Here is a 15,371-nt window from a genome sequence, read left to right as displayed (position 1 = left end):
GTATCATGATACTAAAAACTGCAAGGGGATGACCACAGTTTAAGTGAAGAGCACTCAGGAAGTTTGTGTAGAGGTTATCTATAATGAGTCATTATGAAATACAGTGAATGCTATGACTTGCAAAACACTGGAAGTGGGTTTTTAGGATGAAAAGACAAGTTAATCTTTTCAGTTGTATTATAATAATTAAGTATGTTTGAATAAATACCTAGGTTATAGGACTATATATTCTTTTATAATGCCAAGCATCATATAGATTGATAATTATATGGCATATGTCAAGTATATGACATATGACATGGCAATTTTATGAAATATCTGTAATTTTTGAATTGATCTGAATAAAATCATTAAATTTTACCCTTTTTAACCAGTTGCCTAGTATTTGGAATTTTAGTTTGCTATAAGAGACATAGGTGAGTAAACATATGACTTTACTCCAGTTGTTTGTGTGGCATTGTTTAATTTTTTTTCTCCCCCTTCGGGATTGAGATAAGAGAAAAGGCCTAGATGCTAGCCCCAATGTACAGACAGAAAAACTAGAAGTTAAACACTAGGAATATAATGAACAGATGAGCAGGGCTTATTTTCATTTTCATTCTGCCCACATTGGATTGAAAGTTGTTTTGTGTTTTGTTTTTTTGTAGGAGGAACAAGTGAAAGTGAACCTATGCTAAGCCATACAGTCAGGAAACACCTTCGGAAAACTCGACTTGAACTACTCCACAAAGAATATGAGGTAAAGAACAAGTGAAATTTTACATGAGGATAGTATTTAACTCAAAGTAAAGCCAAACGCAGGCCTTGGACTTTAAGTAATCATCCACTAAAAAAATTTCTTAATTGCCAATTTAAAAATACCTTCTCCCCCTTTCCTATTTCAAATAGAAGAAAGAAACAGATGAAAGGGTTTCTTCTTTTTTTAATTTGAAATTTGTCCTCAACAGCTATGATGGTTTGTGAGTATTCCTCTTTTTTGTGAGTATTCCTCCCTCAAGTCATTGTGATAAAGGAAAGCACTCTCGTGAAACTGAGTCTGACATCAGACTGTGAGTGCTCTGGTAATCAGTGATTATGACCTTTGTTTCACTTTTGTTTCTGCCTATAAATGTGCTAATAATTACAGGCCTGAATAGTTTTGGTCATATAAGTATGCCTTTCTCCACTACTAGGATAGAGGTTTTAATATGAAATACTCTATTTTCTAAAACATTGTTTGCATGTAAAATATTTTGAATAAAAGTCTTTCTGAACCTGATGTTCACATATGAGAAAAGAATACCCTGATGTGGTTGATGCCCTCAGAGAGTTACTTTGTGGTTGTGTAGTAGGTTGAAAATACCTGAAATTTACTGTCATAGCAAGTTTCCAGTTCCCAGTGGGACTTACCCTGTCTCTTCACAACTTTTTAATTTTTGACCCATCTTCCCATTTTCCTTACCTATCCACCCTGGTAACTAACCACTGTGTAATTCTCTGCTCATATCCAGATTTTTAATATTCTATATATGAATGAGAGATCATATACTGTTTTTCTTTCTCTTAAGATGATTTTGGTATGGTGATGGAGTTTTCCCAAATTAGCTTATTCTGATGGAATATATATTAAACCCAAGCATCCATTTTATGTTGACTAAATTTTGATATAAAATATCTTTTTTTGAATATATACACAGAAAATAGTGTACCTCATAATTTTTTTGAAATAAAGTGGAACATTAATGAATGAATAGTCATGTATTTACATATCTTTTCCTGTGATTATATATCTAAAATATTCTTACATACTACTTAGGTACAAGTAAGATAAATTCTTTGGAACTCACTAATATACTATGCTACTTGAATTGTTTCTAACAGCATCATTTAACAATCTTAGTTTAAGGTGAAATATCCATTACAGAAGAATAGTTTCACAGAAAATAAGTTTTAATCCAATATTATAGTGATAGAACGTGTGATGATAAGAAGTTCCAGATGGGAAAAATGTGTGGAATAGTTCTGGTGGTAACTAAAGAACTAGAGTGTAGAACAGTTTAAAAAAACAAGTATTTTTCCTGATATGGAAAGTGGGAGGAAGTGACATTTTGCTTCTTCAAATATAGAATAAAAAGTAAAAGTTCGCCTTGATCAGCACTTACATTTTAATTTCCCTCAGTAAAGCAATAAAATATCTCAATTTTTATCTTTTTCAACCACAAATTATCATTGAATGGAAATGAAAGTAGTGGAAGTGCCAGTTTTCAGTCAAAATATATTTTAATTATTTCAACTTTATGTGACTTTCTGGTTACTAAACTATTCTGTTTTGTAAAGGATGTATAATGTGTAGCTGTCCTACAGAATGTGTAAATCTACATAATTTTAAGTATAAAATTAGTGAACATTGACCTAAGTATAGCTAGCATGTGTATTTGTCTATTTACTTAATGCTTATATGATGCTTTTTCAGGATGAAATAGATTGTCTTCAGAAAGAAGTAGAAGAGCTTAAGAGTAAAAATCTCAGCTTGGAGGAACAAATCAAGACAATTCTAGATCCTTTAACCTTGATGCAGGGCAACCAAAATGAAGACAAAAATCCAATTACAGATAATCCAAGTAAAATTGACCCAGAAACCGTAGCAGAATGGAAGAAAAAACTTAGAACAGCTAATGAAATATATGAAAAGGTGAAAGATGATGTGGATAAATTAAAGGAGGTAAGTTGTAGTTGTTTTCAAAATTGTATTATGGTTGATTTTAAATTTCTGTAACGTTTTTAAGTACCTTTAGCCATATAAATAGCCAGACATATTATCTTGAGTCATCATTAGATGATTTGTGGGGGAAGGAAAGAAATCCCTGGATGAGCATTTATAAGAAATAGGAAAACTTCTTCTCTTTAAATGGCATTAGCTGCCAAGAAATATCAGGTGGTTCCATTTATGACTATAATTGGAGGCTCTGTAGTGCTTCTCTATGAGTTTGCATCTTCTTCTAGAAGTGACATCATTTTAAAGGATGTGTTTCTATTTCCCCTCTTTGTGGTTTGCCTTAACTTTTTTGAAAGCTTATGTCAGTAACTACCATATATGCGTAAAAGCAAATACATATCCACTTCCCTACCTTTCGGAAGGTTTGGAACAGATGTTTTCTGGAACTCTCATTTTATTTATTTGCCTGTTTGTTTGTTTGTTTGTTTGTTGCAGTGCACAGGAACGGAACCCAGAGACTAGCTTAAACAAGGCATATGCTCTGGCTGAGCTATATTCCTGGCCCTTGTTTTTTTTTTAATTTTAAAGATTGTTAATACTTAATGACTAGTTTCAAGAGAGTTGTGAGTAGCCACTTCATCTGTTGTATGCCAAAAAAAAAATCTATGACTTGTCAGTGGCAATATTTTTTTGAGAGTAGTCATCTCAAGCAGCGCTCAGGGATTCTCTGGGCCAGTCCCAGTGATAGTCTACTAACTGAGCTAACGATTCTAAGGTGACTACTTAGGTCCAGTGGTGCTGAGGACCACTAGGGCAACACCAGCGATGCTCAGGGACTGCCACGGTCACACCCAGTGGTGCTAGTGGTGGGGGGTGGGAGGAGGACAGGACATAGTTTCACAGGATCAAACTCTAGACCTTGTGCATGCGTGGGCTGACTCTGAACTCTCTTGCTGGCCTGGTGGATTCACTTTTCTCAGTTCTAACAAAAGGATACATTGGTGAAAAATGCAATCTTGGGGTTTGTAGTTTACTAGAGGAGATGAGAGTCATGCCATGCAGTAGTAGAATCAAGTGCTATACACCCTTGGTTTTCAATTAACTATTGCTGTAGAATTGTTAGCCAAAGACCAGCCTTTGGCTTGACTTCATGTTTATCTGTAGGGGTGTTTTATTGTTCTAAATGGTGGGGGCTTTGATGTGCCGAGCCCTGCCTCCTGAAGTCATTAGTGAGCACCAGTGTATTGTAAAGAGATACACCACATCTGGTCCTCAGATCTTCAGTTCAGCAGCAAAGAATTATATACAACTTGGTATAATAAAGCCAGTTGATTGACATACCAATATGTGAAATCAGTGCAATCTGGCTATAGGAAAGGCCAAAAAGAGAGAACAGGAACAAGGAGATTTCAGGGGAGGAATGGACTACAGGCATAACTGCACTGAGTTTGTTACATGTTTAGGTGGAGTGTGATGTTTCTTTGGGTATTTATTGATGCCCACATTAGCACGTTGTATGTCTAAGGAAAAATGACCTGGAAAGACAACTAGAAGGATGCAGCATTTGTCAATCTGTCATTTCCCCTCTCACTTCCCTGCCTCTTGAGCGAGCATGCAAGTTCTTATTCGTCTCCTTTATAGTTATTAGGATTGATTTAAATTATTACAATAAATGCATCTTAGAACATGACAACTGTAAGAAAACTACTCTGGGCTCATCAATGTGCTAATAGGTGCATGCGTCAAAGTAGTTTTTCTTTGCTTTTGTCGTGGCTACATGTTAGATCCGATTCTCAGACTATCATGAGATCTAAGAATAACTGGGGGTTGGGAGCTTAAATAAGCCCATTTTGGATGCCTACTAATACTAGCTAATATTAAGAATAAATTGCGACAGGTGAATTTAAAAGTATGAGCTGAGGAAACAAAGCTTGAATCTGAAATATAAAGTAGTATACTATATGTCAGATACAAATGATTTAAAAAAAAAGGACTAGTTCAATGAGTAAAATCAACTTTCTCCATGATGTATGATCTAGTATTAGGTGAGTTTGAACCATTATAAGATCTTTTCCTAGTGAATGATGAGAATACCAAGTTAGTTAGGAGAAATAGTCATTACTCTAAATATAACAAATGTCATAACTCTGCTCTTTGTAACCTTAACCCCCTTCTTCTGAACTTGAAAATCTCTACTACTAGAGGACTGGTGAGAGACCTTGAAACATAGCCATCCAGAGGGGAGGGGGGGAAAGAAGTCAAATGAATTTCTAATTTAAGCTTATCATCATCAAAAAGCATTCACTAAGTGCCTCTTCTTGCCATGCACTGCTTGAGAGTTTAATTCATTGTCTGTGTGTATGAGGAAGTAAATGACTTGCCTTATATCTTCAGAGGGGCAGTAATGGTGTTTATCAGTCACTTAAAGAATTAACCCTCTACAATCCTGGTTGATTTAGAGCCACAGAGATAAGCAGCTGCTCAGAGCCCAAAAGAAACCTGGATGACTCAAAGCATTAGGCTTTGTGCCTAAAAGCATATCTTCTTATCTTCTCATCCTCCTGGAGCATTTGTGGATAAGCAAGTCATAGGCACAAGTTCTGGATATTGGTCATAAACGCTAGATAGATTTTTAAGATCCAGTTTTGAAGTCTTGGTTGAAATCTTTTAGTTGACACTAGTTTTTGTGACCCATTCATTGTTAATTTTTAATCAAAGAATTTCTCTTTGCTGTGTTAGTAGCAGTGTTTTCTAATCCAGGGCATCTTTTTTAAATTTTATTTTAACTTTTAACTTAAAAATACATAGTGACGGGGCTGGAGATACAGAAGAGTGGGTAGGGCATTTGCCTTGCACGTGGCCGACCCAGGTTTGATTCCCAGCATCCCATATGGAGCACTGCCAGGAGTTATTTCTGAGTGCAGAGTCAGGAGTAACCCCTGTGCATCGCCGGGCTGGGTGTGACCCAAAAAGGAAAAAAAAATGCAGTGACTAGAGAATTTATGGGAAATAGCTTTTTACAATGCTATAATTTAGGCACATCACTTTTTAGACTATCCATAACCAGTATTGAGCTTCTAGATCAGAGATTCCCAAACTTATTTGGCCTTTTCAGGAAAAGAAAAAAAATCAGTACCTCTCCCCACCCCCATATTTATGTGCTTTCATGGAACCAAGAGAAAGCTCCCCCTAGTTGGACCTCTCTGGATGGCTGCAGCACCCTGGGGGGTGGCAGAAGGGGTGATTCACTTCAGGAAAACCTGCTCTAGATTTTTTAGAAATTGATGGGTTTTTTTAAGGCAGATTTTTTTCATATTGTTCACAAAAGAAAAACAGGATTTTTTTTTTAATCAAAAGAGGATACGTGCAGTGTATTAGAAAATATTGACCTAGTTTTGAGAGTTCTGTTTGTGAACATGCGCCTTGGTAGTTTTCTTTTCCTTTTTCCCCCCCAAGAAAGCAATCAAGTGATTTAAAAAGATTTGTTAACATTAAAAAGAACCATTTTTAAATAGCAACTCCAGGGGGGGCTGGAGCAATATTTTGGCGGGTAGGGTGTTTGCCTTGCATGCAGCCAACCTAGGTTCGATTCCCAGCATCCCATATGGTCCCCTGAGCACTGCTAGCTAGGAGTAATTCCTGAGTGCAAAGCCAGGAGTAATCACCATGAATCGCCAGGTGTGACTAAAAAAGAAAAAAAGAAAATAGCAACTCCAAATAAATCTCATTTAAGAATGAACTCTCAGTATTAGTTTTGCAAGTAATCGCATATAATAGGATATTATAATGCCTAGAGTAACTTCAGTTATGTGAAAATGGAAAAAAAGAAAAGAACAGTATTTGCCTTTAGTATGGTTCCTTTGTGGGCTAAGCTCACTGACATAGATAGCTTCTTTTATTTCCCTGGATAGGAGGTTTGCACAGTGCTTAGGGAGTGTGGATTCAGAAAGTTGGTGGTTGGTCATGGTTTCATATGACATTTCCAGTGTTGACTGTAGGTTTCTGAAAGCCATGTATTCATTTTCTGGTCATTCCAAAATTACACATCGCTCACATCATAATTCTTATGAGGCACTTTTGTGTTTGCTGGTGCTTAATTGTTTTCAACTCTCTTTTTTAAGGCAAATAAAAAATTGAAATTGGAAAATGGTGGCCTGGTGAGGGAGAATTTACGACTGAAGGCTGAAGTTGATAACAGATCACCCCAGAAGTATGTATTTTGCTCACAGACCAATACTTGATTTTTAGGAATAACTACTGTGATAGTGTATATTTTTTATTTAATTCTTTTCTTCATTGAAGCCTGTGAATTTAAATAGACTGCCTTGCCTTGAAAAGTTAATTGTATATTTATTAGTAAAATTTTAGTATTAGTTAAAACTGATTTTGAAGAAAGAATTTTTATTTGTGAATGGATTGGATTTGAATGAGAAAGTTTTCATACTTCATTATTCTTTATTTTTCCTTATCGAATCAGCAAGAAAATTGGTGACACAAGGGTATGATGTGATCTAAGACCAGTGAACTGGCTTACACTTCACTCTTAACTATTGAATGGCATTAACAAGTGGGAGGTAGAGAAAAATGTCCTTTCAATAGTTTTCTAAAATAATCTTTATAGGTACTGCTTATATGATGTTTTCTCTTTGCCAAGTACAAGCTGTGAAATAGAACCATTAGTATTCTCTATTTACAGTTGAGGAAATGAAGGCATGGGATTAATCTCAGCTCTGCCACTAGTAAATGGTAGAAATAGGATTTTAACCCAAGTGGTCAGCATCCATGCTCTGTTCATTACACTGAAGACGGGAGATATCATTACTCCATTCATTATGCTAAGAAGACTAAAGTAGGACATACGTTGCTGCTTGTTGAAATTCAGACTGATTTGAACTACACATTAACTGAATGTAATCTTCCCTTATGATGTGCTAGTTTTCTGTCTGTTTGAAAAGATACTACCAGTATTGGTCCATTTGACCATTAATTTGTTTATAAAATATGAGAAGGCTGAGTGCTAAGAGTTGAAAATGGAGAAAAAGTAGGAGACAGCACTTGAGATTTTTCTTTTTCCAGGAAAAAAAAAAAAAAGAGTATGTCCCCACCCCTCTCTGAGGAATGGCATATCAGAATTCCAATGCATTCTTACCACCCAACCATTAGACTTAATTTCTTTTTGTTGGAGAAAAAAATACAACAAGGCAAGCATAAGCAAATAAAGGAAATTTATCCTTCCCAAAATAGCTCTTGGCTTCCTCACATTTGAAAAGAAGATAATGTTGCCTTCAGAAAAGCTAACTGTGGTATCAGTAAATGGTAAAAGTAAACCATAATTACACGGAGCAGAGCAAACTAGCAAATAGAGAGGCATAGCTTTTACTTTTAAAATAGTTCCTTCCTCTGTGCTCTCCAGCCTCGTTTCTCTTTCACTTTGGATAATGTTCTACTTTGATCAATTAGTGAAATCAGCTTAGGAAGTGTTGCTGTTTGAATCTCTGCTCTCCTCACTTATTGGCAGCTCGCCTTGCCCGTCATAGTAATGCTTGTCCATTAGCCGCTTCCCACAGCGTGCTGAATGGAACTAAAGCTATTTTGTTTGTAGCTTTTATTTGTTGAAAAGTTGCCGACCAGATTTCAGATTTAATGCCAGCCACTGGGATGTGTGTTTTTAAATATCCGAGGTTTCTGCCTGATAAATAACTGGAGAACCTCAACTGAAGAAAACTTGGCCTCTCAGTATCCTACCAGCCAAACCCCACATCTGAATTCCATATAGCTTTAGGATTTGCCATTTTTAACTTTCATTCCATCCCTTTAGGGGAAAGGAATAGTTTCACTTAAAAAATGATTTCCACTGACCCCTATTCCAGATCAATTTGCAATGCATTGAGGTATTAAATGCATTGCGTTTGATTTATAGCCTTGTTTACTCTGCATCACCAAACCCTAGTGGGACTCAGAGAGAAGCTGACCACAGCTGAAAATACTCCGATCTGACTCACCTTAGGAAAGCTCCTATTTGTGTTAAAAAGAAAAGAAAATTTCAAGAGTTTCAAAGTTAATGCAAGCAAATAAAAACTGTGCGTTCCATTTCATCCCTTAGTTGAGGATGAGCCTTGATGAGTAGTTTTTCTCTTTTCTACTTAGGTGTCAAAAAATACATGGTTTTTTTACATACACAATCTTAGTTGTTAATGCAGCTTCCAAGATTTGCAAGCACATCCTACAAGTCTGGCATATGAGAGCACTGTAGACACTGGAGAGGAAAACAGGAAGGTCTGTGTCAGGTGGGGCTGCCACAAGAAAGCATTACAAGCAGGGTGGCTCGCATGTCAGATATTTATTTTGCCTCAGTTCTCAAGGTTAGAAGTCCCAGATAAGAGGGGCGGCAGTCTTCATTTCTCTCTCAGACTCTCATTTTGGTTTGCAGACGGCCAGAATTTCAGTGTTTGCTAATATGTCAGAGGGAACTCTGTTCTCCCTTTTGCATCTTATCAGGAAGCCAGTCCTATCAGATGAAGGCCACATCTAGCTTGGACCACTTGAACATTTAGTATTTCCTGAAGATTCCATCTCTAAATATAATCACTTCGAGGATTAGGGCTTTGGCATATGAATTGTGGGGAGGACCCCCAAGTTAGTTCAAAGTAGAAGGTACATCTTTTCAAGACACTCAAGCGTGTATGCTGGTGCTCCCAAATTAGACCTCTGATGGGAACCAGGAGGGTTTAAACATTGACAGGCAGCATTGTCTAAAAGTAGTCTAGTTTATACTATTGTATTTTATTTGGGGGTTTTGGACAAGGTCTGGCAGTGCACTGGTGCTTTTCCTGGCTTTATGGCCAGGGGTCGGTACTGGCGATGACTTCATATGTGCTGGGGATTGAGCTAGGGTTGGCCACATGCAAGGCAACCACCTTAATATCTGTTCTTTTTTGCAGCCCCTTATATAGTGTTATAAAAGCCATACTATAATCTTGTAAAGTGAAGATTTGGATGACCATTTGTCTCCTGGAATTTTTCTGATTTTTTTTTTACCCTTCACCATATCCAATCAGAGAGTACCTGTATCTTTTTCCTTTCTTAGCTTTTGAAAGCACTTTTGAAGAGAAATCCACTAAATGTGTTCCTGTAGGTATCAAAAACTTCTGTTCTATTCCTTGTCAAAAATTCATCAGTCTAATATATAAAATTATATGAGAAAAAAATTTTACTTTATGTAGCTACTTCCTGGATAATTCTTTTTCTTTAAAAGTAAATTATGTGGGGCTGGAGCAATAGCACAGCGGGTAGGGCGTTTGCCTTGCACGCGGCCGACCCGGATTCCCAGCATCCCATATGGTCCCCTGAGCACCGCCAGGGGTAATTTCTGAGTGCAGAGCCAGGAGTGACTCCTGTGCATCGCCAAGTGTGACCCAAAAAGAAAAAAAAAAGTAAATTATGTGTGTACGATTTAAATCCAGATGAAATCCTCTGTGTACCCTTTCCATTTTTCCCTAATATGAACTCCTAAGAGAATCATATTTAATATTAAGAATTCAAAAGGTGTTATGTCCTTCAGTTTTCAGGACTGAAGATAACTCTTAACCAACCCAGAAATAATGAGCATTTATATAACCGGTACTTTAAGTTATACAAAATAAAAGACACTCTTCTTGATTATTAAAGCAAATAGGTATTCTTCCACTAATTTCTCTTACCATCTTGTATTTTTCCTTCTTTGCAGTTGTAATTGCTAATAATGATAATTATCTCATGCTTTCTTATGTTTGAACCAGTTTGGTAGTTGTATTTACTATTATGCTTACTATACTTTGTAGAGTTCGATCTCACATTCTATTCCTATTATGTGTCCTATTATATATGTATTAATATTACATATTCTATGCTAAATGATTTTGAAAAAACATAGCACCTAAGTGAGTGAAAAAACTGACAGATAACAGACTAGGTTTCTTCATAGGTTATTGACAGAATGGGAAGGGGAGGCCTGCTTGACCATAAAAGATAACTGCGGCCTAACCAAATGCACTCAATCTAGTTTGGTATTAATTAATAACAAAAGAATTATCTGGAGCCATTTTGGGTGGCAAATGGAAGGATGTGTGCTCCATGTATATGAGGCGCTGTGTTTTGGGGTATTTTTTGTTTGGGTTTTTTATTTTTGTTTTCAGTTTTTTGTTTTGTTTTTACCAGCCTCCAGGGAGCCCATAATCTAATGCAGGCAAAAGACAAGTTTATGTGAAACAATTAAGTAGTAAATAGATACTAAGTAGAAGCAGAGACATAAGAGTTCTGAGAATGACAAGTGGATTGCAGTGATGGGACTCCAAGACTGAAGACTGGAGGTTTGCATGGAAAGGAAGGCACTCTGAGTGAGAAAAGACAGCCTGTACTGTTCGGGAGAACCAGGAGTTCCTTTTAGGCTGGTGCCTGGTCTCTGTAGAAGCCCCACATTGTAACTGTCAGACTTCCTTCGAGTCCTAATAAAATGGGAATACTCTGTGTTATTTTCCCGCCTCTCAGGATGGCCATCATTCTGCTTTCATTAGCTTTCTGGCGTGACTCAGCCTGCCACTCTGCTTTTAGGCAGAAAAACAGAGTCCAGTTGAGAGCGCATCCCCAAGAGTATCGCACCTCCAGCAAGGTGAGACACAAAAGTGAAAAAAGCGAGCGGTTAGAGAGTACAGCAAGGTAGGGCATTTGCCTTGCACTTGGATAACCCATGGTTGATCCCCAGTGCCCCTATGGTCCCCTGAGCCTGCCGGAGCTCAGAGCCAGAAGGAAGCCCTGAGCATCACCAGGTGTGGCCCAAAAGCAAAAACAAGCAAAAGAACAGAAAGAAGCTTAAGGAAGACTTCAGCATTCCCTTTCTTATATTCCCAAATACTCCTGGCCTTTCCTCTTTTTCCTGTGCCAAGAAATATTTGTCCATGATAAAGTTAAGAGTTCCTAAGTGATTTTTTTTTTGGGGGGGGGCGTGAAGAAGTTATGCAGACCTCACTTGTGAAGCATTTAAAAGTCCCCATTTCCGGGCCGGAGCGATAGCACAGCGGGTAGGGCATTTGCCTTGCACGCGGCCGACCCGGGTTCGCTCCCCGGCATCCCATATGATCCCCTAAGCACTGCCAGGAGTAATTCCTGAGTGCAAAGCCAGGAGTAACCCCTGAGCATCGCTGGGTGTGACCCAAAAAGAAAATAAATAAATAAATAAACAAATAAATAAATAAATAAATGTCCCCATTTCCTTTCTTGAGACTCTTGAAGATGTCTTTCTTCCGTTGTGCATTTTTCACGAGGCAGGGCTTCTGCCACGGTGCCGGTTACTATGCAGCTTTAGCATGGCCGCTCTTTGTGTCTACAGATACTAACTCACCTTCAGGTATGGGATACTGAGTTCCGTGAACAAAATTCTGTTGGCCATTTATATCAGACTGGACTGTAATTAGATCAGCAACTTCCCTGTACATCTGTTTTCCAGAATGTTGCCTGTGTTGGTCACTGTGACTTTGTGTGATCTGTGACTCTGGTTATGTCTTCGTGCACACAGCTCTCTCGCTGCACGGGAAGCCCATTCTGGCGTCAGAGAGAGATTCCGGCTAACTTTTTGCACAATGAGCAGGATTTTCTCTTGTCAGAATAGGAAAAGTGTGAGAAGAGGAAATAGGTTGTGATCTGGGCTCTCTCCTCTCACAGGGTTTGTGTTCTTGAGCTGTCACATCCTCTCCCGGTTTCTTTACTGCTCCTCCACATTGATTTCAGGGATTACAAAATAAACTTGGAGCCTTTTGCTTAGCCTTTTCTCCCAAACTAGAGGTTCATGTTCCATTGGTCTTTTTAATTGATATATGTATTTATTTTGGGAGGCAGCACCAAACCAGTTGCCCGGGAGTCCCAGGGGCTACTCCCAAATATACTTTGCCATCAGATTGGGCAATTCAGTGCTGTAGGTCCCTGTGGGGACCTCAAAACTGTTCGAAGGGTGCTGGGCACCTCCAGGACACCCAGTCTTGTCAGAGTTCAAAACCAAGTTACCATGCATGCTTTGCAGTCAAGTACCCTAACAACTGGGCTCTCTTGCCGGCCCTTCCACTGGTCTGTTTTATACCTTCACAAGGTAAAACTTTGGAACAGACTACATGAATTCAGATTTTCTTGCCTCTGCCTCTTCCCATCTTCTTTACCCACTGTGTTTTTGGTATGGACACCATGGGTGCTGATAACCGTTGCTCTTCCTGCGTAATGAGAGAGCTGTGTGCAGGAAGACACAACCAGGCTCAAATTGTCACTTCATAAAGTATGAATTAAATTATTAACATCTCCTACATAAAGCTCTGGAGTCCTTTCCTAAAATAGAAACCCCGCTGGCCTCAACGTCACCAGCTAGTCTCTGCTTGCTTGCTCCCCTTTGGCTCATTTTCACTGCCCCCTCACGCTGCTCTTGCTTTACTAGACTTCCATTTCTGTAACATGCCAAACCTGGCAACCTCCACTTAGAAATTTCTACTTCCCAATCTTTTCATGGCTGTCTCCTCCTGCCTTCAGATTCAGAGAGACATTACTCGATTATCCAGTTTAAAACAGAATTTCTCTGCAACTTCCACTTCCAGATTCTGATTATAACGTACTAATAAAATTGCGTTGTGGTAGGCAGTATTAGTGTCTGATTAAGAACACAGCCTCTGGAGCCCAGACTTCCTGGGACCATACTCTGGCTCTTGACTGACTTACCCTTTGATTTAGGGTTAGATATTTAGATATTTTGTCTTGTGTGTGCTATCAGTAGTAGCGCCTGTTTTATAGGGAGAGTGAAATGAGTTGAAACTTGAAATGCACTTAGAACCACAGAGCGCATAATTCATGCTCAGCCAATGTTAGAGTGTTATTGTCTTCATTGCTCTTATCGCTGTCTGAAATTATCTTCTTCATTTAATTAATTGACCTGTTTATTGTCTGTCTCCTCCATTCTAAAATTGGAGTTCCACAGGGCTGAGAACCTTGCTGCATATATCCTTCTCTTGCAAAAACCAGCACCTGGACGGCACCTGATAAATATTTGTTGTATAATTAACAGAACAGATAAATAACATTGGAAAAACCACCTAAACTCTTTGAGCTATGTAAGGTTTATGTAAGGTTTAGATAATGTCGAAGGGATTAAAAACAAAAAGTGACTTTATGTTCTTAGCACAATGTGTAGCATAAAAAGTGATAGAGGTGTGTGTCTAAATACCCCGACCCCTATCCTGTGCTAAGATAGTTTATCCTCTTGCTTTGTCCCTATTCTTCTTAATGGCTTTGCAGCTGTTTGGCCACCTTAGATAAAAACCCGTTTCTTCCGGTTTCTCCACACTTTCTCCTCATCACACACCTAATTGTTCCATATATTCTAGCTTTCCTACCTTGTCAGTGCCTCTGTAATCCGTCTTCTCACGTCCCCAGTTAGAGCCGCATGCTCTCTTGCTTAGCCTATTTTAACTACCTCTGACTTCTTTTCTACTCACATCCCTATTCCTTACTCCTTGCTTTATTGTGGCCTGAATTTTCGAATAAATTGGATCATTTCACTCTTCTGTTTAATAGAGGGAATTAAGTTTTCATGAATTACCCCACATACCTGCAAGGGAAAGCCCAAATTTCTTGTATGATAAGCAAGACTCTTTGCTAGTATGTCTTCAGTTTAGCCTTCTTGTCTCCTTCTTAGACTTTGCTTCAGACTTTGTTAAGTATGTGTAGATGCGTGTCTGTATAAAATGGGTCTGTAGTACTGTGTGTTCATGGTCCTTCTCTGAGTGAAGGGGCCCTTCCCTAATACTCTATAGGACCATTCAGTGAGAACCACCTGGAAATTAAGATTTTGAACTTTCTTGAAGCTTCCCGTGTAAAAGTTTAAGAGAACAGGATGTCAGAGCTTCCTGGTATTTTCTCTTGAACATACTGGACAAAGGGATTTCCTGCACTTTTCCTCTGTAGATTGTAGCGGAGGTTAGGAGCTAGGAAGGAAAAGGGGATCTCAGGGTTTGCCTGGCTCAGGGACAAGGCTTCTTGTCTGCGGCTTCTTCTGGAACCAGGCTTTTGCCGGCCTGACTTGTCTCCATGTTAACTCTGAGCGTGGCCTGTCCAGGTCACAGGTCAGCACTTCCTAAGCTGCTCACTGCCTGCTGGTACACGCCCCGCAGCCTTTGGCCTCTTCCGGAGCACTGCAGTGTTGCCAGCCCCGGTTGGTTGTTCCGTTTGACCTATTGCAGCCTTTTATTGTTTGTCACAGTTTCTCTTAGACAAGCGCCATGGTTGCTGCTATTTGACCCCAGTCTGATTCAGGGACTGATTCTGTTGTGCTCTTTGGTTTTCCCACAAGGGGAACTTGTAGACTGTCGGGGGAGCCCTACGACACCCTGGGGCCAGATTGTGACAGCTGGTGTGCTGTGCCCCTCAACTGCCTGAAGGGCCCTTCTCTGGATGTTCAGCTAATTGGGGGTGGACACTTCCTGCCATTTCTGTCTATTTGTCTTTATTGTATTGATAAGATGTTTTAGGAGCCTGCAATGCATGCTAATGACTGGCCATTAAGGGTGTCCGAAAGATTATGAACTGCTTGAGAACAAGGATGAATTCTTCTGCCTTTGTTTCCTTCCTCTTAGCTCCTCGGCCTATATTAGTCCAGTAACTGTCCTGG

General features: G+C 38.9%; 1 protein-coding gene across 1 annotated transcript in view; it reads left to right on the top strand.

Annotated features, from left to right (window-relative positions):
• Positions 1-15,371, top strand: part of OBI1 (ORC ubiquitin ligase 1) — a 43,387-nt gene that overhangs the window by 17,860 nt on the left and 10,156 nt on the right. The window contains exons 3-5 of the mRNA XM_055134210.1: positions 648-739; positions 2,453-2,701; positions 6,817-6,905. Of these exons, the coding sequence (XP_054990185.1) occupies positions 648-739; positions 2,453-2,701; positions 6,817-6,905 (430 nt within the window). The remainder of the gene's footprint in view (positions 1-647; positions 740-2,452; positions 2,702-6,816; positions 6,906-15,371) is intronic.

Source organism: Sorex araneus, chromosome 1, assembly GCF_027595985.1.
Source record: "Sorex araneus isolate mSorAra2 chromosome 1, mSorAra2.pri, whole genome shotgun sequence".
Lineage (NCBI taxonomy): Eukaryota > Metazoa > Chordata > Mammalia > Eulipotyphla > Soricidae > Sorex > Sorex araneus.
This window is presented reverse-complemented; position numbering and strand designations above follow the sequence as displayed.